Source organism: Mytilus californianus, unplaced genomic scaffold (assembly GCF_021869535.1).
Source record: "Mytilus californianus isolate M0D057914Y unplaced genomic scaffold, xbMytCali1.0.p SCAF_3, whole genome shotgun sequence".
Taxonomy (NCBI): Eukaryota; Metazoa; Mollusca; class Bivalvia; order Mytilida; family Mytilidae; genus Mytilus; species Mytilus californianus.
Window position 1 is genome coordinate 94606497 of NW_026262679.1, and position 23814 is coordinate 94630310.

The 23814-nt window shown below is 32.6% G+C and overlaps 1 protein-coding gene across 1 annotated transcript; it reads left to right on the forward strand.

Moving 5' to 3' along the window:
- The first annotated feature begins 619 nt into the window (after window positions 1-619).
- On the forward strand, window positions 620-21346 carry LOC127735486 (programmed cell death protein 4-like). The gene is made up of 10 exons (XM_052245664.1): window positions 620-711; window positions 807-1118; window positions 10132-10235; window positions 11334-11447; window positions 11875-12099; window positions 13041-13253; window positions 14180-14287; window positions 15266-15376; window positions 16440-16579; window positions 20951-21346. Exons 2-10 carry the CDS (start codon window positions 815-817, stop codon window positions 21012-21014), a joined length of 1383 nt encoding a protein of 460 aa, XP_052101624.1. The 5' UTR covers window positions 620-711; window positions 807-814; the 3' UTR covers window positions 21015-21346.
- The last annotated feature ends 2468 nt before the right edge of the window (window positions 21347-23814 follow it).

The following is a 23814-nucleotide window of genomic DNA, read 5'->3' on the forward strand; positions in this document are numbered from 1 at the left end:
ACCATAGGTAATAGATTTCAGTAACCGTGAATCTGCTGAGTGACGGTGAGCCAGTACTGATCATGCAATCATATAAAAAAGAAGATGTGGTATGATTGCCAATGAGACAACTCTCCACAAGAGACCAAATGACACAGAAATTAACAACTATAGGCCACAGTACGGCCTTCACTGACAATGGGCAAAGCCCATACCACACAGTCATCTATAAAAGGCCCCGAAATGACAATGTAAAACAATACACGACTGTTGTATTCAATCAAGTAACTTAAATGAATAAAGTCTATTGTTTAAAAGTATAGAGTTGAAAAGTTTTGCGATGCGACGTGGCATTCGACAAATTAACTTTTTTAAACATGATGCAATGCGTACTTTTTAAAACATGTTTCATGGGCTTATCATTTTATAATTTATTACCGTCGCAAAATAATAATGCCTTATGGGGAAAATTTCATAATAATCAACAATTATTATTTTCATTTTTGCAGTTATTTGACTTTATATGTTTTTTTTAAATAGGCGCCGGAATTCCAATCAATTGGTGACTGAGTCTATTTGTTGCCCACAGCAAACATTCACCCTTGGCCAGTTTACTGACTGAGAAAGTGCTACTTATAATTTCGACCAATCAGATTGGTGACTGAGTACCACATGACAAACTGCGCTAAACACAATAACAGCTGATAAACAAGTGAAAGCATAGGAAGGAAGGTAAGCATATTTTGCAAAATATACGAATTGTGCAACCATCTGCTTGTGATAAGCATATCTATAGATAGTTAAGAATTGCATATTTTACTTTTCAGAGAGTGACATGACTTCAAACGGAGTAATTTCTGAAGAAAATTTCCTCCAAAATGGCGAAGTCGATATAGAAAACGATGAAGTCAATGGCAATATTGGTGAAGATGAGATGGTTTCCTCAATTGACAGTCCTTCTAAAGAAATAAGAATAGTTCGAAAAGCAAAAAGATTTCATCGACAGAACTCTGGAGAAGGACAACCTGGCAATGGAGTGTTACCAAATATCAAACAAAATAATAATAAATCGGTCATTCTGGGCCTAAAAAATAGTCGTAAATCTCGAGATGGCTTGGGTCGAGGACTAGCAAAAAAAGGTATTGATAAATATAACTACCGAAATGTATCAGGGAACTAGTCTATTCTGTTGCAAACTGTTGAAAACCTGTTGGTGGCATTTTTTTTAGACCACATCAGTGTTTGTAAACAAACTAGCCTCGTTTTGAAAATTGTAAATAAGGTAAACACGTGCTTCTGTTTTGATTACACATCAATCAATTTTTCCTGTGACAAACAATTTAGTATAAGACTTACTGTATACAGTTTGCAAAATAACACGTTTCAAAATGTGAATATGTTTGTTAACTGCTGTAATGCATTGTTTATGTCACCAAAGGAAACAAATATTATTTGCAATGTTATTAAAGGAAAACAGGAAAGGGTTGTCATTCATTTCTCATTCTTGATGCAAATTCAGTGTTGAACAGGTAGGGGATTATCCCCCATATGGGTTATAATATTCCATTTGAGATATAATATCGCAAATGGGATACAATTTTCCTTTGAAAAAAGGTTTTTGGATTCAAGGGAAAATATTGCAAAGTGCAAAGGATCAAATAAAAGGCAATTAATTTCATTAGGAACTTTTTAGCTCACCTGGCCCTTTCAAAGGGCCAAGTGAGCTTTTCTCATCACTTGTCGTTCGTCGTCGTCGTTAACTTTTTACATTTTGAACTGTTCCTTATGAGGTGCTGACCAAATGTTGTTACTTTGAAGTCGATCCATCATCCAAGATGGCCCCCAGTAAGGAACTTAGTTTAACATAGGACCCTATGGGATTATACATACAAATGTCTTGTTTAAGAGAGCCACTGAATGGAACGAAATAAATCATGGCATGAATGTTCCTCATGAGGTGCTGACAAAGTGTTGATCTTTGTAGGCGATTAATCATCCAAGATGGCCGCCAGCGGGGACTTAGTTTATCATAGGACCCTATGGGAAATACATACAAATGTTTTCCTTCAGAGGACCACTGAATGGAATGAAACCAAACATGGCATGAATGTTCCTTATGAGGTGCTGGTCAATAGTTGTTACTTTGTAGCCAATCAATCATCCAAGATGGCTGCCAGCGTGGAACTTAGTTTAACATAGGACCCTATGTGAAATACATACAAAAGTCTTCTTTTGAAGAACCACTAAATGGAATAAAACCAAATATGGCATGAATGTTCCTTATGAGGTGCTGACCAAGTGTTGTTACTTTGTAGCAAACCCATCAACCAAGTTGGCTGCCAGCAGGGGACTTAGTTTTACAAAGGACCCTATGGGAAATATATACAAATGTCTTCTTCTAGAAAACCACTTAATAGATTGAAACCAAACATGGTATGAATGTCTCTTTTGAGGTGCTGACCAAGTGTTGTTACTTTGTAGCTGATTTGTCATTGTCCTTATAATGTCATTTTGTACAATTTCAATGAATTTATTGGTAATTTCTGTAAACTTGCTCTTGGGAGCCTCTAGTTTAATAATTGATGGTTTATGAGTTTGATCCTATGAAAAGTGCTGATTTTCAGAGGGATCAGTCTAGAAACTTGTTCATTTACTGGAAATGTGGCTAACCAAAAGTTCCTACTTTGACCTAAACAAATGCAATTTTCAATATTTTTGCTAAATTCAAAAATTTAAGTTTTTTGCACTGAAAAATAATTAAAATTTATACCTCATTTGGGCTTAATACCCCACATAGCTTATGACCCCCAACTTGTTGAAACAATGTGCATGTCAACAGGACATTGGAAAATAAACAGAAGGTATTAGTTGTTAAGAGACCATGCATAGATATGCACCAAATTCATGGTGTATAATCAGTTTGTTGATTGTTGCCATTATCTCATAATCTGGCAGAAAAGAAGAGAGATGAATAAAAGGGGAAGTGGGGTATAGTATACACCAATGAGGCAGCAACTAAACTACAAAAAACAACAAAAAAACACCTAGATGTCCATTCATGATCTATATATTTCTGAGAGTTAACAACTAGTAGGGTTTCTGATTTTGTTTGTTGGCAATCAGATAGTGTTTTTAATTGATCTCTAGAGGAAAATTAATTCTCAGGAATATTTCAGCCACATTTTGTAAGTCAAGGGTGTTTAAAAACGCATGTATTCCTTCAGTTAGAACTTAAAATCTAGCTTGCTTCTTCCGTTTAAAGGTTATTGTTTTTACCTTCTTATGCTGAATATGACTTTTTTTAGGCAAAACATTTCTGTTGTTTTGGCAAATTTGCAAGTTTTTGATAACATATATAAAATGTATTTCTAATTTGTTAAATTTAAGCATTGCTATGTATAATTTAAAAAAGAGAGATATGGGTTTAAGAACACAATCTAAAAAATAACATTACACAAAATGACAAAAATTTCTGGGCATAATCATTAATACCAAATAACGAGGCGTGTTTTTATACGACCGCAAAATTTTTTTTGGTATGATGTCGTCGTCGTCCGAAGACACATTGGTTTCCAGACAATAACTTTAGTTTAAGAGAATGGATCTCAATGAAATTTTTTAAGAAGGTTCAATACCAAAAAAGGAAGGTTGATATGATGGTCCCAACCGTTTAGGAATTAGGGGCCCAAAACAAGCATTTTTCTAGTTTCAGGATAATAACTTGTGTATAAGTATTTCAGTTGCTCTGAAATTGTACCACAATGTTTAATACCACAAGTAGAAGGTTGGGATTCATTTTAGGGGTTATGGGGCCAACAGTTTGGGAATTAAGGGCCAAAAACAAGCATTTTTCTAGTTTCCAGACAATAACTTGTGTGTAAGTGTATGGATCTCTCTTGACATTGTACCACATTATCGTAGCGGTAGGGGCATTAAGTTTTACCCTTGTCCGTCTGTACGTACGAACGTACGTCCCAAAATTGGTTTCAGTTCTCTAACTTGAGTTTGCCTCAACCAAATTTTATGAAACTGATACACAATGCTTATTACCACAAAACACAGATCAAGTTTGAATTTTGGTGGCGTCACTTTAACCATTCTAGAGTTATGCCCCTTTATAAATGGAAAAATTGCAAATTTTTAGTTTTTGTTCTCAACTAAAGTTTGCCTCAACTAAATGTTATGAAACTTATACACAATGCTTATTACCACAAAACACAGATCATGTTTGAATTTTGGTTGCGTCACTTTAACCATACTAGAGTTATGCCCCTTTATAAATGGAAAAATTGCAAAATTTTTATTTTCTTCTAAATATCAAGTAAATTTTATACGACTGCAAAAAATTTTTGCGGTCGTATATTGGTATGACGTCGTCGTCGTCGTCGTCCGAAGACACATTGGTTTTCGCACTCTAACTTTAGTTTAAGTGAATGGATCTCTTTGAAATTTTACCATAAGGTTCAATACCACAAAAGGAAGGTGGGGATTGATTTTGGGGGTTATGGTACCAACAGTTAAGGAATTAGGGGCCAAAAATAAGCATTTTCTAGTTTCCAGACAATAACTGTGGAACGGTGTATGGATCTCTCTGAAATTATACTACAAGTTTCCATACCACAAAGGGATGGTTAGGATTTGCTTTGGGGGGTTATGGCTCAAACCATTTAGGAATTTTGGGCAAAAAAGGGGGAAAAACAAGGTTGTCCTGGTTAATGGACAAATACTTTAGTACAAAACATAATTTAAAGCAGTGTAAGGGAGATAAATCAAATACATCATTGAAATTATCTCCCTTACACTGCTTTTAAATTATGTATAAAGTAATGGTTAATGAACAATTAAGATAATTTAAAACAGTGTAAGGGAGGTAATCCAAATACAACATTTTGGTTACTTCGCTTACACTGCTTTTAAATTATGTTTAAAGAAATGCATATTTATAAAGGAAGACCAGTAAAAATATCTGCAAATGTTGCATCTTTTTTTTTACAAAAAAATCCATATGAAAGATTTGACACCATATTTTAAATTCTATTATAAAATAGATTAAGTTAGCACTATGGTAAATTTAAATGGGTAATTATGGTTGCAAATTCCATTGAAAATTTGAATTGAGATTATGACCATATCTTGAGGGAAAGAATTTTTTGGGGGGAAAAGGGGGGGGGGGGGGGGGGTCAATTTTTTCTCATTTCAGATTTCAGAAATTAAAAAGAATTATTCTTCAAATATTTTTTTTTTTTCAAATTTCAAATATTGAAAATTTTCAAGAAATAATCTTTAATTGCACAGTATGGCGCATTAGATTTGTAAAATCTTTGACCACATTTATTTATTTGTTATGCCGAATCTAACCGTGTATTTAGATTTTTAATTTTGGGTCCAGTTTTCAAATTGGTCTACATTAAGGTCCAAAGGGTCCAAAATTAAACTTTGTTTGATTTTAACAAAAATTGAATATATGGGGTTCTTTGATATGCTGAATCTAAACATGTATTTAGATTTTTGATTTTTGGCCCAGTTTTCAAGTTTGTCCAAATTGGGGTCCAAAATTAAACTTTGTTTGATTTCAACAAAAATTGAATATATGGGGTTCTTTGATATGCTGAATCTAACCATTTATTTAGATTTTTTATTTGTGGGCCCCGCTATCAAATTGGTTCATATTGAGGTCAAAAGGGTCCAAAATTAAACTTTGTTTGATTTCATCAAAAATTGAATTATTGGGGTTCTTTGATATTCCAAATCTAACCGTGTATTTAGATTTTTAATCTTGGGTCCCGTTTTTTAAATTGGTCTACATTAAGGTCCAAAGGGTCCAAAATTAAACTTAGTTTTAGTTAGAAACCTATGCTGTGTCAAATATTTAATCACAATCCAAATTCAGAGCTGTATCAAGCTTGAATATTGTGTCCATACTTGCCCCAACTGTTCAGGGTTCGACCTCTGCGGTCGTATCAAGCTGCGCCCAGCGAAGCATTTTATTAAAATTGGAGTTATCTTCCTTTGTCCATGATTATAGTTGAATCAACTACAATCAATGCTTTATACAATGCAATGTTTAATTTTGACTTTCACTGATAAAACACAGATCAAGTTGAATTTGGGTAGTGTCACTTTAACCATTATTGAGTTATGCCCCTTTATAAATTTAAAGATTGCAAAATTTTTAGTTTCTGTTCTCTGACTTTAGTTTGTCTCAACCAAATTTTATAAAACTTATATACAACCGTTCTAGAGTTATGCGTCTTTACAAATAGAAAAATTGCTGAATTTTTAGTTTCTGTTCTCTACTTAAGTTAGCCTCTACCAAATGTTATGAGACTTACACACAATGCTTATTACCACAAAACTCAGCTCAAGTTCAAATTTGGGTAGCGTCACTTTTACCGTTCTTCAGTTATGTCCCTTTATAACTAATATGATATGCAAGCGGGGGCATCATCTATGTCCACATGTGGACACTATCCACATTTATTTTTTCTTTAAATTAATGCATTTTTGAGCTACAAAACTGTAGATGTATGCTAGAAATGGTTGATATCTTTCCAAGTCATTGCACCTAATGAACAAACACTTGAGATGAAAAGTTGTTTTTGTCATATAAAATATGATGCAGTAATCAAGTCAAATAAAGTGATTTCATCAGCCATAAAAATATGTACAAGAATAAGAATACATTTGTACATGTAATTGTAGATGTTATGTGAAGACTGTTCTGGTCAAAACCAAAAAATTACCTTGTCCAGTGAATTTGATTCTGTCAATAGTATTTGTTTTTTTAGCTCACCTGGCCCAAAGGGCCAAGTGAGCTTTTCTCATCACTTGGCGTCCGTCGTCCTGTGTCCGTCGTCCGTAAACTTTTACAAAAATCTTCTCCTCTGAAACTACTGGGCCAAATTTGACCAAACTTGGCCACAATCATCATTGGGGTATCTAGTTTAAAAAATGTGTCCGGTGACCCGGCCAACCAACCAAGATGGCCGCCATGGCTAAAAATAGAACATAGGGGTAAAATGTAGATTTGGCTTATATCTCTGAAACCAAATCATTTAGAGCAAATCTGACATGGGGTAAAATTGTTTATCAGGTCAAGATCTATCTGCCCTGAAATTTTCAGATGAATCTGACATCCCGTTGTTGGGTTGCTGCCCCTGAATTGGTAATTTTAAGGAAATTTTGCCGTTTTTGGTTATTATCTTGAATATTATTATAGATAGAATAAACTGTAAACAGCAATAATGTTCAGCAAAGTAAGATCTACAAATAAGTCAACTTGACCAAAATGGTCAGTTGACACTTTAAGGAGTTATTGCCCTTTATAGTCAATTTTTTACAATTTTCATAAATTTTGTAAATTTTTGTAAATTTTTACAAAATAATTTCCACTGTAACTACTGGGCCAAGTTCATTATAGATTGAGATAATTGTAAGCAGCAAGAATGTTCAGTAAAGTAAGATCTACAAACACATCACCATCACCAAAACACAATTTTGTCATGAATCCATCTGTGTCCTTTGTTTAATATGCACATAGACCAAGGTGAGCGACACAGGCTCTTTAGAGCCTCTAGTTTTAAATTTTGCTTATGTGTCAAAAAGTGATGATTGTATTTTTTTGTTTTTTTATGCAAGATGTGGTTTTTCACGTAAGATATGTACATGTACCTATGGGCTATGTATGACATTGATTTGGGAAATGATATGAATAAAAGAAGTTGTGTGTTGTACCGTAATCTACATATTGAGTGCCCCTAATTAACTTTAAATATTTAATATCAAAGAGACTTGTATGTTCATTGAAATTATTACCATGATCATGATTGCAATATCAAAATAAGATGTGGTACGTATGCCAATGAGTATGAAGTTGTGTCAGTCCAAAACAAATTTTGCATTGGAATAATGTTTCAGTTGTTTGCCATATTTTAAGTGTTTAAAAGTTAATAAACAGAGTACAAACCAGTCTATTCCTACTTGTACCAATTTTTACTAGTCGTGATTTCATTGGCCTTGATTTTGGGTGTTTAATGTTTGTTCCATATATATCCATGTTACATGTAATCTCTATAGATAAGTCTTGATTAAATTTCCATCAATCAGACTTTAAAAGTTGTTTGAATATCTTGATGATCTTTATAGATATAATTGAACACATGCAGCTGTTTTACATGTAGTGTGAAATTATTGACTTTTGATGAATAACGTAATTATATTATATTATAATCTATGATGCAAGTATTGACCAAATTTCATATTCCAGTTAATAAGTGTTAGATTTTTCAGATCAGCATCTCGTTTAAGATTTAAAAAAAAAACTAATCTTGCATTTGCCCCTGGTTCAAAATCCCATGCAAAAGTTCTTTGAGAGTCTACAGGTATATATGATGAAATTGTTGCAAGGAAAGTGACCGTCCAAATTAAATTGACCACCAATATTTGCGATGACCGTGTACTAAGCGAATACCAATCAGTCTAAATTAAACTTATTTATGTAACAGTCTTACATGTTTGTTAGTCTGATTTGAAAATAATCCCTTTATTTTGATCAATAATTCTTGTTGATCCCACTTGTTGTTATTTTAATAGTATAATTGAGGTTTAAAATGTGGCAATATGTTTACAAAGTGGTATTTATAAGCTACTTTTCTCGCAACTACTTCCAGACTGGATTTGGTAACAGGACATGGACAATTGTTAATACTCACTGAGTAATAATACTGTATATTCTGAATGTTATATATACATTTCTAGTTGGAAGTTTAATCTTTGCAATATTTAATTCTTCAGTAATATATTTTTAAATCATTGGTGCTGCATGTACATATAGTTATATTAATATTAATTGACATGGCCAATTGATTTGACAAACAAACAAAATTTGAAAAATATTAGATCTATATATTTAATTCAATGAATACAACACTTTAAATCAGTGAAAGAGAAGTTTTCTTTATCTGTTTTATAATGACAATAAGTGTATGACAGTGATATGAAAGCATTTATTTATATGCTTTATTAGACATTATAATTTTATTGCTTGTTATATTTTACATAATCATGTAAGTAAAAAGGCGCATAGTCATAAAATTTTAAAAAAAAGGTTATATAAGGCCTATTATAGCTTTCTACATACTATGGGTATTACTCAGTGTTGAAAGTCATATTGTGACCCGTAGTTGTTTTAACATTCTTGTTTTTTGGTCTTTTGGTGGAAACACGTAGCTGTCTCATTCAGGTAATCATACCACGTCTCCTTGTTTGCATATCGAGAGTTCTGAGAAGTAAATTGGCATTAGCCGGCTAAGTTAAGCAGTGCTATCATCACATTGATCTTTTTAGTCCCCTACCGACGTAGTCGAAGGGGACTTTAGGTTTACACTCTGTCTGTCTGTCTGTCCTTCCGTCAGTCCGGCAAATCAGTTTTCAACACTTTTTTCTTCGTGCTTGAAGATATGTAATATTTGGTATAGTGTTTTAACATGACAAGTTACAGATCAAGTTCGAATTTTGTTCCGGTCTGATGATTTTGTGCAGAGTTATGGTCCTTGGACTAAGAAAATTCACTTAAATAATCAGTTTTCCATACTTTTTTTCGTCATGCTTGAAGATATTGATTTGATATTTGTTATATAGTTTACACCATGACCAGTTATAGATCAAGTTAGCATTTTGTTCCAGTACAATGAATTTTTAACCGGTAGGGGACTATGTATTGCCATGCAATACTCTCAGAATGCTTGTTCTCATTTAAGACCAGATGGATAACAAATACTGGTTTTAATATTTCTGGAACATGTTTGTTCCAATGTATTAGAGTAGAGAATGGAAACAGGGAATGTGTCAAAGAGACAACAACCCGACCAAAGAGATGAAAACAGACCAATGCCACCAGTGGGTCTTTAAAGCAGTGAGAAAACCCTGCTAAGAAATTTTATACATGTGATAGGTCTTTGTTAATTGACATGGGTCATATCATAGCTGATTTCTGTAATCAAAATAATTATACTTTGTACTATGTACATGTAGGTGACAGTGCTTAAGAATCTAAAAAATCTTAATTCAATTTTTATTCTGAAAATAAGATGAATAGAGATTGGGTAAGGAAACCAGCTAATGCATTTAATTAAATTTTATCTATGTTTACAGGTGGTGCTGGAGGTAAAGGCACATGGGGTGCACCAGGGGATGAATTATTTGAGGATGGTAGTTGCAGGGATGCAAAAGATCCTAACTACGACTCAGATAGTCAGGTAAACACGCATATATAATTGTAATTTTTTTGAATCATTGAAAAAGTTAAGTTAATACCAATTAGATAGGGTATTTAAAAAAAAAAACACTTAATGAACATATAATACCAGCAGAGACTGTTAATTTTCCCTCACATGTGGTATTTAAATGTGCATTTTGTCAACAAAGGTTATATTCATTGAGAAACACCCATGTGAATAATTTTACATGTAAACTTGATAGGTACTCTTACTCGAAGATTATGTAATAGTTAAGTTATATTTGATTAAAAATACTATTCAAACAGAAAATAGTTATTTACACAAAGGTCAATCATGTGACAGTATTGACTGAATATGTCTGGATTTATAATATGTACATTGAACGAAAGCCTTGACACATTTGAGAAAATATTGATCATCTTATTTATGTTTTATTTTTGGTACATGGGTTATTTTCTCAATCAATTCCAACATCATAGAACAAAGCATCTAAAAGTAGGTAATGAAAGCAAAAAGCCAAATAAAGGTAGTAAAAAGTAGAAAAGTAGAATACTGGTGGGTGCAGTTGTTTACACTACAGAACTTGCTATGATAATTTGACTAATTAGTAAACATTACAGACTCGAGTCTTTAAAATACTGAAAAATATACTCTTGCACAATGCATTTATACAGGTGTACATAAATTAAATGAACAAGAGGTTTTCTAAATGTTTTGCAGTCATAAACATAGTGAAAATTAGGCACACACGAACATAAACTGATACACAATTAATATATTCACTAATGGAAAGAGTTACATATAGCAAAGTCAATAACTGTTCTGTGGTAATATCATTTTCTTCAAAAATATGCCATGTTTTAGTACAAAACTTACATTTCACAATTTTTTTACTACTGTAAATTCAGAAATATTTGCAATGTTTTTATTGTTGCAAAAATTGCAGCAGGATAGGATTTGCAAAAATTGAATATTCAATTTTTAAATTTTGATAGCATGTTGTTTGAATGCAGCATTTCTTACTTTATTCTCACACTTAAGTTCACAAATGGCAATAATAAATGCACACAGAAATTTTGGAATTCAAAGTATTTTGAAGAGAATTTTGTGTTTTAGGATGAATATGTTGTTGATTCTGTTGAACCTGAGATGACACAAGAGGAGTTTATGAAGGTTGTAGAACCAGTGTTATTAGAATATTTTGAACATGGCGACACTTTTGAAGTGGAGGTAAAACTCTTTCATTAGTTAATAGTTTTTACTGTTCTGAACATGCTAAATTTTTAATATTTGTAGAATAGATTTATGAGGCACATTAACATATCTTCTGGATGTTGCTCTTGCCATTAACGGCATTTAGGATAAAGTTTCTTTAAAATGTTTTTTTTTGAGAGGGGAGGAGGGTTGGAGAGTTAAGAAGCTCATATTGTCACCACTATGTCCTGCATTCATTTGTCCATCAAACAAATGTTTCCTAGATTACAATGCCATGGCAGTTTGCTTTAACTGACACTTTTTGACTCAGGTAATGTCACTTGTTTTCAGAGGTTAATCAATTAAATTTTGTACAGTAACAGATATTCATGTTGTTGTATTAGTTGCTTATAAGTAGTTTATTATGTATCTTAAAAGAATATTTTAAAAATATCTATTGCAGCAAACATTGAGGGACCATGTTGGTGTTAAAGAAAAAAGGGCAAAAGTTTTAGAGCTGGCAGTTAACTTGGCATTAGACCGTAAGGCAACACAACGAGAAATGACATCTGTTCTGATTTCTGATCTCTATGGAAAATTTCTCTTACAAAAAGACATCAGTCTTGGATTTGATGATATGTTAAATAATTTAGCAGATCTGACCATTGATGCACCAGATGCCCCTCAGGTATGTGTACAATGTCTACAATGTCAAGGGGTGGACATGGGTTAAGGTATAACTCATTTGAATTCAGCAGTGTTTTTGTAATATGTAGTTTTATCAATGTTTTTAAGCATTCATGTGAAACAGATTTAAAATAATGTGTTACTTAAAAGCTTAGAACTTGCATATGAAAACCAGTTTACATAAACATACCAGTGGTTTCTAAGAGTTCTGTCCCTTTACTTAGGTCTGACTCTTTTTATGTCTTCATTAAATGTGAAAGTAAATTGATGTCAAAATTTATTTCTAAATATTTCCATATGTGAATATGTTAACCTTATAAATAAGGCTACCAACGCAATATTGTAACAATCTGGGAATATTATATTCTTACAGAGGGTCTGTAAACTGTATCAATTGCAGTTCATGTCAGTTTTTTTTGGTAAACAATTTAATAGATGACCATGATATTTTACTTGTCCAAAAGAAAAACCACTTGTCTAAATTTTGAACTCACGAGAATTCTAAACTGCCATTTATGGACCTTAGGATACAAAATCATTTCATCATGTTCTGGTTTTCATTTTTCCAAAATATTTTGCCAAATGCATCAATTAAAAACAATTCCCTTATTAACCTACAATTCTAAACTTTATTTCAAGTGTGTAGCATAAGGTAATTAGCAATTTAAATAAAATGGTTTGCAATAATTTACTTGTCAGGTTATAAGATTGACATTGGGTACTTCTACAATATTATGCATCCCTCCTTCTTCTTTTAAGCCCAAAAGTAATTCAGACATGTCACCTCTTGAGGCCGTTTTAACCTTCTGAATTTAAACACATGTTAAGAGGTTCATAAAACTATCTTACTTTGATATAAGTGTTTTGTTCAGGTTTATTTGGACCTTATTTCAAGACAAATTATTCTTAGCATCATGATCATCTTTTTTGTTTCTTTTTTAGATAATGGGACAGTTCATTGCAAGAGCTGTTGCAGATGACTGCCTTGCACCAAAATTCATAAGCAGTTACAAAGGCAAAGTGGAGTGTCCTCACAAACAGTCAGCCCTTGATAAAGCTGAACTGTTGTTGAGTCGAAAACATGGCATTGTTCGACTTGACAATATTTGGGGAACCGGAGGAGGAATCCGTCCAGTAAAATTTTTAATAAAGCAGGTAAGGTGTAATTAATTTAAATACTGGTCAAATGTTTTTTTCAATTTGGACAGACTTAAAATGTTTCTGTTTGCAATAGCCTGACTAATGGCTTGAATGTATGAATGTGTTTTTTATATATTTTTTTTAAACATTAATGGGAAAAAAATCAGTATTGAAAGATAGAAATAAAGATCATCATATTTTTTTAATTTGATTGGTCTTTTTTTTGTGTCAGTTATTTTGTTGCCAAATTTTTAATTAAAAAAAAATTTTGGTATAACAGAAGAGGTTTTGTATGTAAAATAACTTCAATACCACTTATTAACCACTCTGCTTATGCCTCTACACTCAAGCTAGCAAAATATTAGTTGCTTTGACCAATTACGTATATCATTCTTTCTCTTGCTTAGTCACTGTTATTGCTCTTCCCTGAACTTATCTGTGCTCAGAAAAAACTATAAAGACAGGGACTTGTATGTATGGAAAAACTATAAAGACAGGGACTTGTATGTATGGAAAAACTATAAAGACAGGGACTTGTATGTATGGTAAAAACTATAAAGACAGGGACTTGTATGTATGGAAAAAATATAAAGACGGGGACTTGTATGTATGGTAAAAACTATAAAGACAGGGACTTGTATGTATGGTAAAAACTATAAAGACAGGGACCTGTATGTATGGTAAAAACTATAAAGACAGGGACTTGTATGTATGGTAAAAACTTTAAAGACAGGGACTTGTATGTATGGAAAAACTATAAAGACAGGGACTTGTATGTATGGTAAAAACTATAAAGACAGGGACTTGTATGTATGGTAAAAACTATAAAGACAGGGACTTGTATGTATGGAAAAACTATAAAGACAGGGGCTTGTATGTATGGTAAAAAGTTGGTACTAAACACAAACAAAATTATAATGTCGAACTTAATTGTATTTCAGATGGTGTTATTATTGAAAGAGCTACTGTCTTCAGGGGATATTCCTGAAGCAACTAGATGTCTTCAAGACTTAGAAGTGCCTCATTTTCACCATGAATTAGTATATGAGGTAGGTATTTAAGGGAGATCTGGTGCAAAATTACATTACATTATAATTTTCAAATATAATCCCCAGGTAAAAGACAGGAATATAAAAAAAAATCTGTAAAAGACCGCATGTTACCAAACATTGAGAAGATATATTTATAACACCTAAGAATGATGGCAACTATTAAGGGGTAAATAAAAACTTAAAACTGGGAGGTGAATTCTATTGCAGTGCATTACAAGCACAACAGGACTTTTCCCTATAACGAAGCAATATCTGGTACATGCCTAACAGGCAAATAGATATAAGAAGATGTGGTATGAGTGCCAATGAGACAACTCTCCATCCAAGTAAAAATTTATAAAAGTAAACCATTATAGGTCATAGTACGGTCTTCAACATGGAGCCTTCGCTCACACCGAACAGTAAGCTATAAAGGGCCCCAAAAAATTACTAGTGTAAAACCATTCAAACGGGAAAACCAACGGTCTAATCTATATAAAAAACGAGAAACGAGAAACACTTATGAACCACATCAACAAACGACAACTACTGAACATCAGAATCCTGACTTAGGACAGGTGCAAACAAATGCAGCGGGTTTAAACGTTTTAATGGTACCAAACCTTCACCATTTTTTCTGAAACAATAGTGTAACATCACAACATAGAAAGACACACTATAAAATATCAACTGAAAGTTCATTTTACCTTTTAATATCACACTTGTGTGGATCATTGATTATGTTAAGTTTATATAATACATGTATTAAAACTTTATTTTAAAGACTTCCAACATAATTTCCTGATCAGAAAAGCAGGCAAAACATTTTAAAAAGTTGGGTTTTTCTTTTGATTATAATTGATAAGTAAATGGCAAGAGTCCTTAGATTTCTTTTTATTTTGAAATATGACAGATGACAGATGACAGGAGTCAAACAGACAAACAGATTAAAGAATCCATCTTGTCCAATATTGATATAGTTTATTATATTTTTAGGCAACAGTTATGATACTAGAAGATTCCACTGAAAGGGCAGCTCATAGAATGTGTGATTTACTAAAGTCATTGGCACAAAGTGTGATTATCACACCAGAACAAATGGCACAGGTCAGTATCAACAGTCATTGAGAAAGCGTCTAGAATTGGTCTGCTGCACACTTATTCTTTGTAAAGGATAATTTTTATTATCAGTATGGGTTCAACAAGACAAGGTCCTCAAGTGGACGATTTAATTTTGTTTGATCAATTAAGAAATAAGGAGATATGGTATTGATATTACAAATGAGACAACTATCCACCATAGTGTGGCTGGCTTGATAGTTTTCCAAGCTTCATCACTACTTTTGAGATATGCAAACTACAGTGCATTGATCATAACATTATATACATCCTATCCATGAACATTTCAAGAAATTTAGCAGTGAAATATATGCTCAGATATTCAATATGATGTTATACTTGTCAAGAAAATTAAGTGTGCAAGGTGCAGGAATCTTGTATCTGTTGTAAAAATACAACAATGCCACTGTTTAAAGTAATCTTTTAAATTGGAGTTGTCTTCCTTTGTCCATAATTTTAGTTGATATAAAAATAAGGAGAAAAGGTATGATTGCCAATGAGAGAACTATCCACCGAAGTAGATGTAAGCATTTATAGGCAACTGTACGGCCTTCAACTACAAAATAACCCATACCGTATAGTAGGCTATAAAAAGCCCTGACATGAAAAATATGAAACAATTCAACTGAAAAAACTAACCGCCTCATTTATAACAAAACAATTTACAAAAAACAACCAACGACAACCACTGAATTACAGGCTCCTGACTTGGGACAGGCGCATAAAGAATGTGGTGGGGTTAAACATGTTTGTGAGCACTCAACCCTCCCCTTTACCTGGGACAGTGGTGTTACAGCACATCTTAAGAACAGACTATAAAAATCAGTTGAAAATGGCTTAACTCGTCAGATTGATACAAAGCTGAAAAACATCTTAACAAAAACACAGACCAGAAGTAGAACCGACTACAATCATCATATTACCCCTAATGCTTAATACAATTCAATGTTTAAATTTTAGTTCCCACTTCTCAATTAAAAGAATTTTTACCCTTCAGTAATTTCAAGCACTTTCATATTGTGAATCTGCTGACAAATTTTTTCCATTTCAGGGATTCCGAAGGGTATTTGATTCAATGCCAGACATCTGTTTGGATGTACCTAATGCATATTCTCTGTTGGAGAGATTTGTCACAATGTGTCACAGAGAGAAAGTAGTCAGTTCAGACGTATTCCAAGAACTACCTCTAAGGTAAATTAAAAATAATGATGAGAGGCAGCGTTTATTTAGTGATCTAGATGTGTATTCATAAAATGCTTGCAAACGGCATCAATTTAAAAAAAATTGTAAGTGGTTCCACAGAACCATGTGTCTCGCCGGCAATTGCTGATGTCCTTGTAAAATTGTAATAATGACTTAAAAAGTGAGTCCATTTATCAGTAAAAGATAGATTTAAAAAAAAAAGAATTTTTTTCTGAAGAAGCTATTTCATGGTCTAGAAGGTTAGCTTCTGTCCAAGTTTTATAACAATCCAGGAAGGTAAATAAAGTTTAATCGCATACTGTCTATAATTGTTAACTGTAAACAAAAGTTTGCTTCAGACATATCATTAGTCATAAAAAAACCTCTGCCAAAGTTTTTGGAAAATGACGCTATCAGCGGCATGTTTCCGATACCATTGACCAGAACTAACGGAAGTTGATTATGCCTCCGCCTACCGCACTCGGTTTCATATTTACTATTTTACATACTATTACTAACTGGAATCTGCTTGTATTACGCTACACTCGAACAAAGTGTTGTAGTCGGAAGGGAACCAGTTTACATACGTTATTTTATTTACCAAAAAGATATCTTGACCTGTCCATATGTTTTTTGTTATTAATGGTATTTGGAGCTATCCCTTTGTTATATTTTTCATATTTATTCGAGCTTTCACTTTTATGCACATGTCATACAATCGTAAACAATCGGTATGTATACATGATAAATAGATCCGTTTTGTTATGGTGTTGGACTTTTTACCCTCCAATGATCAGCAATCGCTAGACAAAATAGTTCTAAATAATGTCAGCCTTTCATGCCATTTCAACTTTACAATCATTAAAAAAGTAATAATCGGAATCATTTTGATATTCATTGGATAGAAACTGGTCTTTATCCAGATTTACGAAGATTTTAATAATCGGAAATTAGTAATACGGTTATACCCACGCGGTGCGTATGAATCTTTGTTTACAAAGTTATAGCAGCAGAGTCTGTAACTGTATCATTATTAATTAACTACACTGTTATTGTACTTAATATGATGAAAACTGCATATGCAATATAAGATGTCAACTCGGCCAATACAGATTTTTTTTCCGTATTGGCCGAGTTCTGATCCGGCCAAAACAGGATTTCGGAACGTCTCTAGTTTTTAGATCGTAAGTCAGGATAAACTCAAACTGAAAGTAAACAGTTGTTTGTACGACACAGTTTTTATTTACTCACCATAAACAAGCTGAAACGTTCAGTATGGCATATATTTTAGGTTAAAGACGGTCCCATTCATTTGAAAAGCATTTTGAAAGTAGACGATGGAATTATTTCAGGTTTGGGGAACGAGTAAATTATCACAAAGTTCATTTCTTGACGACCTCATAATTTCATCATGTCGATGGTACAAATCGATTTTTACTGTTTACTTTCGCTTCTCATGTTTTGTAAACGGTCTTTTATTTTTAAACCCGAACCAGGCATATGCATTCTGTAATTGCGCAAACCTTCGTTCTTTGGTCAATTGGCTAATGGATAGTTGTATCAATTTCAACTCTTACATTATTTAAAAAAAAATATATTTGCATTACACATGCAATGGCAGTACCTTTCCAATTACTATTTATGTGTTGTGTCTAAATTAAAGTTGTAACACTTTATAGTGACTGGAAAGGGTAGAAAAATTCATCAGATGAGAACAGGCCGAAGATACATGGAAACGGCACCAAATTATTAGATATTGCATCTTATAAAAAGAAACTGAGATTTGGATAGTTCCACTTCAAGGTAAAAATGTTTATCTCTTGTGAAATGAAATAAAAAAATATTGTAACACTGTAGTTAATTAATAAAGATACTATTACATGTATTTCTGTATTGGCCTTATTGTTGGTCCTCGGCCAGCAGTACACCAAGACATGGACCAATAACAAGGACAATACAGAAATACTTACACAATAATATTATAGAATGACAGTATGGTTCAATAGCGGGAATCAGCCCCTCAACTACTTTTTACATAAATATTAACTTCTGGCTTCAACTCCTTGTTCGTCTTGTCTGGAGATCTTGTTGTAGTTCCAGTTAGGCAAGCATTTTAGAGACGTATCCCGTCCATCCTCTCTTGACTTGTAATTTCTGGTGATAGATTTTGCCGCTTGACGTTGTATCCTTTCAAGCTTGTTTTTTTTTGTTACCGTGTAGGGGTCCCATACTATGGCTCCATATTAAATTGTAAGATCCATTCCTAAAGGTCTAGATCATTGTTCTAATCTGACACAAATTTCAATAACTGGAATGCTACCAAAGTTGAATATATGGTGACTTACTAGAACAGCATTATCACTATTGAAATTGTGTTTAATACCATGATTGTTCAATGTCATTAACTTAAATGGAGACAGACATTTGACCTGAAAGGTGGTGTGGGAGTGCAAAATCAAAAACTAACTGACTATGATATATGGTTAAAGAATGAATATCAATTACATGGGTCAACATGGTCAAGGGCAGAGTTGTTATGAAATAACAATATGGCAGAGAAGTGGTTTCAAGTTTCATATAAAGCGACCTGACTGACATGAAATAAAAAATCAAAGGAGTATCCCTATTTGTCTAATCTTCAAGGTGAAATAAAACTAGTAAAACAATATTATACTATTGTCTAAATCTACAGAAATATAATTTGCTTCAAGTAACAGAAATAACTAGGTCACTAGTAACTTATTTAATGAGTATATGTATGTGGGGTATAAGAGCTTGATAACAACAGGCTCTTCAAAATCATTTGGTTTGAAAAGGATACTAGTATAAGTAGTCTATATTCTTGATTTAGAAAAATGTAATTGCAAGACAAAAATCACATTATTTAGAATACTTTAGATCATTCAGGTAGTCTTTATTTATATGTACAAAAGAACAGCCAGTAGTCATTGGATATTGTAGATCATTTAAATAGTCTTGACCTATTTATTAGTACAAAAGAACAGCCAGTAGTCATTGGATATTGTAGATCATTCTGGTAGTCTTGACCTATTTATTTATAGAAAAAAACAGCCAGTAGTCATTGGATACTGTAGATCATTCAGGTAGTCTTGACCTATACATTTGTACTAAAAAAACAGCCAGTTGTCATCTTCACATAACACACACATATACGAATATCAATTATATGCTTACGAGACATGTTGGAATGTTAAACTAATTACGGTATGTGAAAATCAAGACTTGCATAAAAAATATCACAATATTAGAGACAGTAGCGTCATTTTTCCTCAGAGCTTTCAGCTCTTTGATTATATAATTCTATGAAGGTTTGATAAAGTAATTGATGTGTAACAAACTTTAACCCAAGACTGTATCTATATGTTAAATGTACATTTATCAGTAAAATATCGAAAAATGAAAATAAATATTTCCATTTTTTCCCCTGGATACTGTATTTTGGTCATAAATAAGCTTCTGTCCAAATTTCCTAAAATTCCATGAAGTTTTGATAAAGTTATTGATGACTGAAAAATTTTAACCTCAAACTAAATCTGAATGTTAACTGTAAAAATAAACAAGTCCATTTATCAGTAAAATACGGAAAAATGAAAGTAAATATTTCCATTTTTTTTCCTCTGGATACTGTATTTTGGTCATAAGCTTCTGTCCAAATTTCCTAAAATTCCATGAAGCTTTGATAAAGTTATTGATGTCTAAAAAAACTTAAACCACAGACTGAACCTAAATGTTGAAGACGTAAATGTCGCTGCCTCACTGTTATTAATATGAAATATTTCAAACATTTAACCTTTCATCAGGAATTACTTGAATGGAAAATGAAAATATGGCAAATATTCACAAGACAGGAAATTATATAGCAAATTACTGCATTTGATATTCAGTTAAAATAAAATTGAAGGTCAAGATGTACATTTAAAAGAGGACGTTCAAGACAAACTATAAGCATTGATATATAGCAGTATCTCATGCTGTTTTTGATGTCAATAACCAACACTTTTCAAGGATTTCCTAGTGATCCCACATCAAGAGTTTTTATTTTGGAAAATGTAAAGTTTTTTTTATAAAAAGAACAGTTCCACTGTTAAAACACTGAAATTTTCGGTACTTTTGAAAAATTGTTTAAAATTCACTTTATTACATTCACCTTTCAGTTCAAAATTTAGATTTTACATGTAACTGCAATTGCCAAACAATAAAGGATCATAAAGTATCCCAGTAATTTGAATTTTTATGAGATTAAAATTATAACATTTGCTCTTATTTTTGTATAACTGAAATTCAATGAAGTAAATTTTTTTAGTCTAAGTTTTCAAATTTGAAAAAATGTCTTAATTTTAATCTGTTGCATCATTTCAGAGGAAGAAAAAGGTTTGTCTCAGAGGGTGATGGTGGAAGAATAAAACCTCAGGTGTTGTCATAGTAGCCATTGACAGACATTTAACACCTTATCAGCTGTGAAAGTGCTATATTTTACAAAGTGCTACAGTTATAGGAAAATTTCTTTCAATTTTTGCAATTTTACATGACGATTGTTCCAGCATGACGGCAAATGGCTTGATTCCCATATCAATTATGGTGGTAGATGATGAAATAATGTATTAAATTTCTAAAGTGTTTTAATGTGTAGATAATGGATAAAATTAATTATGCCGTATGGTTGATTCATTTATTTCGTACTTTGTAAATTTGATGAATGTGTACATTATAAACCTTTATCTGATTGTTGATACTGTTATTAAAGAATAAAAAGAATATTTTTTGTCATGCACACCAGAAATTGGAAATTTTAACCCATTGGCTTGTATGGGAGTCACTATCTGGAGTTTCGTATATTTTTTAATTGCAAGCATTGTAAAGCATGAAAATGGGTGTACAATTATAAGGTCATGTAAATTTTTTCAATTCTAATATTTTTCGTTTCCGTTCTCTAACTTTAGTTTGCCTCAACCAAATGTTATGAAATTTATACACAATGCTTATTACCACAATTCACAGATCAAGTTTGAATTTTGGTGGTGTCACTTTTACCGTTCTAGAGTGATGCCCCTTTACAAATGGAAAAATTGCTGAAATATTTGTGTCTGTTCTCTAACAAGTTTGCCTCAACCAAATGTTATGAAACTTATAAACAATGCTTATTACCACAAAACTCGGATCAAGTACAAATTTGCAGTTGTTTTTTTTACAGTTCTTGAGTTATGTCCCTTTATAACGTTATATGCAAGTGCGGGCATAATCTGTGTCCCATGGACACATTCCCCATTTATTTTCAACAATTTTGTGCAAAGTGAATACATTTTAATGCGTAAATTAACCATTTTGATATTTTTAGCACAGATGGCCCAAAGGGCAAATATGAATTATTGCCATCACTTGTCATCTGTCATTGCCAGTCTGGTGAACAGTAAAAAAATCTAATCCAAGCTTGATTGGTAATCTTTTTGGTGTTTAGTTATAAATTTGTTCCTGCTGTTCCCATTATCAAGTGATATGGCTGATTTAGTGTCTTGTCTGCGAAGAAAGTCGCAGAATACAAGACATAGGGATAACAATCCGGGGACAGCATACACTATTATTATAAAGCTTCATATTTCAGAAGTGAGAAGACCTGGATACTTAATATCATGTAGGCAGATACCTTATGTAACAAAGTTTCTGTCTATCATATGTCCATTGTCATTGTTCTTAAAAATATAAGAAGATGTGGTATGATTGCTAATGAGACAACTCTCCACCAAAGATCAAATGACATAGAAGTTAACAAGTATAGGTCACCCTACAGCCATTAAAAAATTAACAAAACCCATACAGCATAGTCAGCTATAAAAGGCCCCAAAATGACATGAAAAACAATTCAAACAATAAAAATAATACCCTGATTTATATGTATGTACAAAACAATAAATGAAAAACAAATATGATATACAGCAACAAACAGCAACCACTAAATTACAGGTTCCTGACTTGGGACAGGCACATATAGAATGTGGCAGGGTTTAAACATATTTGCTGGCGCCAAACCCTCTTCATAATCTGGGACAGTGGTGTAGCAGTACAAAATAAGAACTATAAAAATCAGTTGAAAAGGGCTCAACTTATCAGATAGATACAAAGCAGAAAAACTAACAAAAACACAGACCAGACGAGGTAGGGAGTTTATACATCCCACAACAAAATAGAAGTACAGATATAAGAGTACTAGCAGTTACTGACAGCTAGTTCAAAGCCAATAATAACTAATAAAATAAATCGTGTATCTAAGACTAAAATATCAATCAGTACATGTGACATCCAACATCCAATGGATTTAGTGTAAGGACATCATTAACAGTCAAAGAAAAACATGGGCTTGTGCAATGCCAAAATATAGGTATTGACGGATCGTAGAACCTTAAATGTGCATATGTATATAACAATAATATTAAGTTTGGTTTTAATTTACTGATAACAAAATCGATATCTATACCAATTACTGTGGATTCATTTATTTTCGTGGGTATCAATTTTCGTGGATTGAGGAAAACTTACAATTTCGTGGATATTTGAATTCGTGGTTTGCCGATTTCTGTGTACAAAGCCTATAGAAAATTTGTAATTCGTTGAACATATGAATTCGTGGTTCACCTGTACCAACGAAACCCACGAAAATTGGTATCCAACAAATAATAATGAATTCACAGTAAGACAATTTTCAAAGATCTGATTACTGTGTTGAATTGGTAACCTTTTAGAACAAGTTAATTTAAAGGATCGACAAGTTTACCCAGATCGTATCTAAATTTCCAAGAATCGGTAAACAACATCTCTGTTAAAATTATGATGTGCTTTTCCGTTTGAAATAAGTTTTCTACAGGCACAGCCAAAATTCCAAATCAAATCTTAGTATCTATGGAAGAATTTAGTAAAGGTTTAAGTAATTTGTGGTAACAAATAAAAACAAGGGCAACTAGAGGCTCTAAAGAGCCTGTGTCGATCACCTTGGTCTATGTGCATATCAAACAAAGGACACTCTCTAACATTGTAGATGAGAATAGACCATGACAAAAATCTCTATTTTGTTGATTTTGTATTACTGAACTTTTAGTCTGTTTAGTTTCTATCTTCTTTAGTTTTTGCTCAAAACACAAAAGAGGGTAAACTAGAGGCTCTCAAGAGCCGGTGTCACTCACCTGTATCTACTGTGGTTTTGGAAATCATGTAAAATAATGTTAAAATCTTAA

What these genes read in the sequence shown, in the direction of transcription:
- LOC127735486 (XM_052245664.1), top strand. Translation starts at nt 815, where the DNA reads ATGACTTCAAACGGAGTAATTTCTGAAGAAAATTTCCTCCAAAATGGC. An exon ending in GCGACACTTTTGAAGTGGAG is followed by an intron (nt 11,448 to 11,874) that starts GTAAAACTCTTT and finishes TATCTATTGCAG; the next exon opens with CAAACATTGAGGGACCATGT. An exon ending in ACCATGAATTAGTATATGAG is followed by an intron (nt 14,288 to 15,265) that starts GTAGGTATTTAA and finishes TTATATTTTTAG; the next exon opens with GCAACAGTTATGATACTAGA.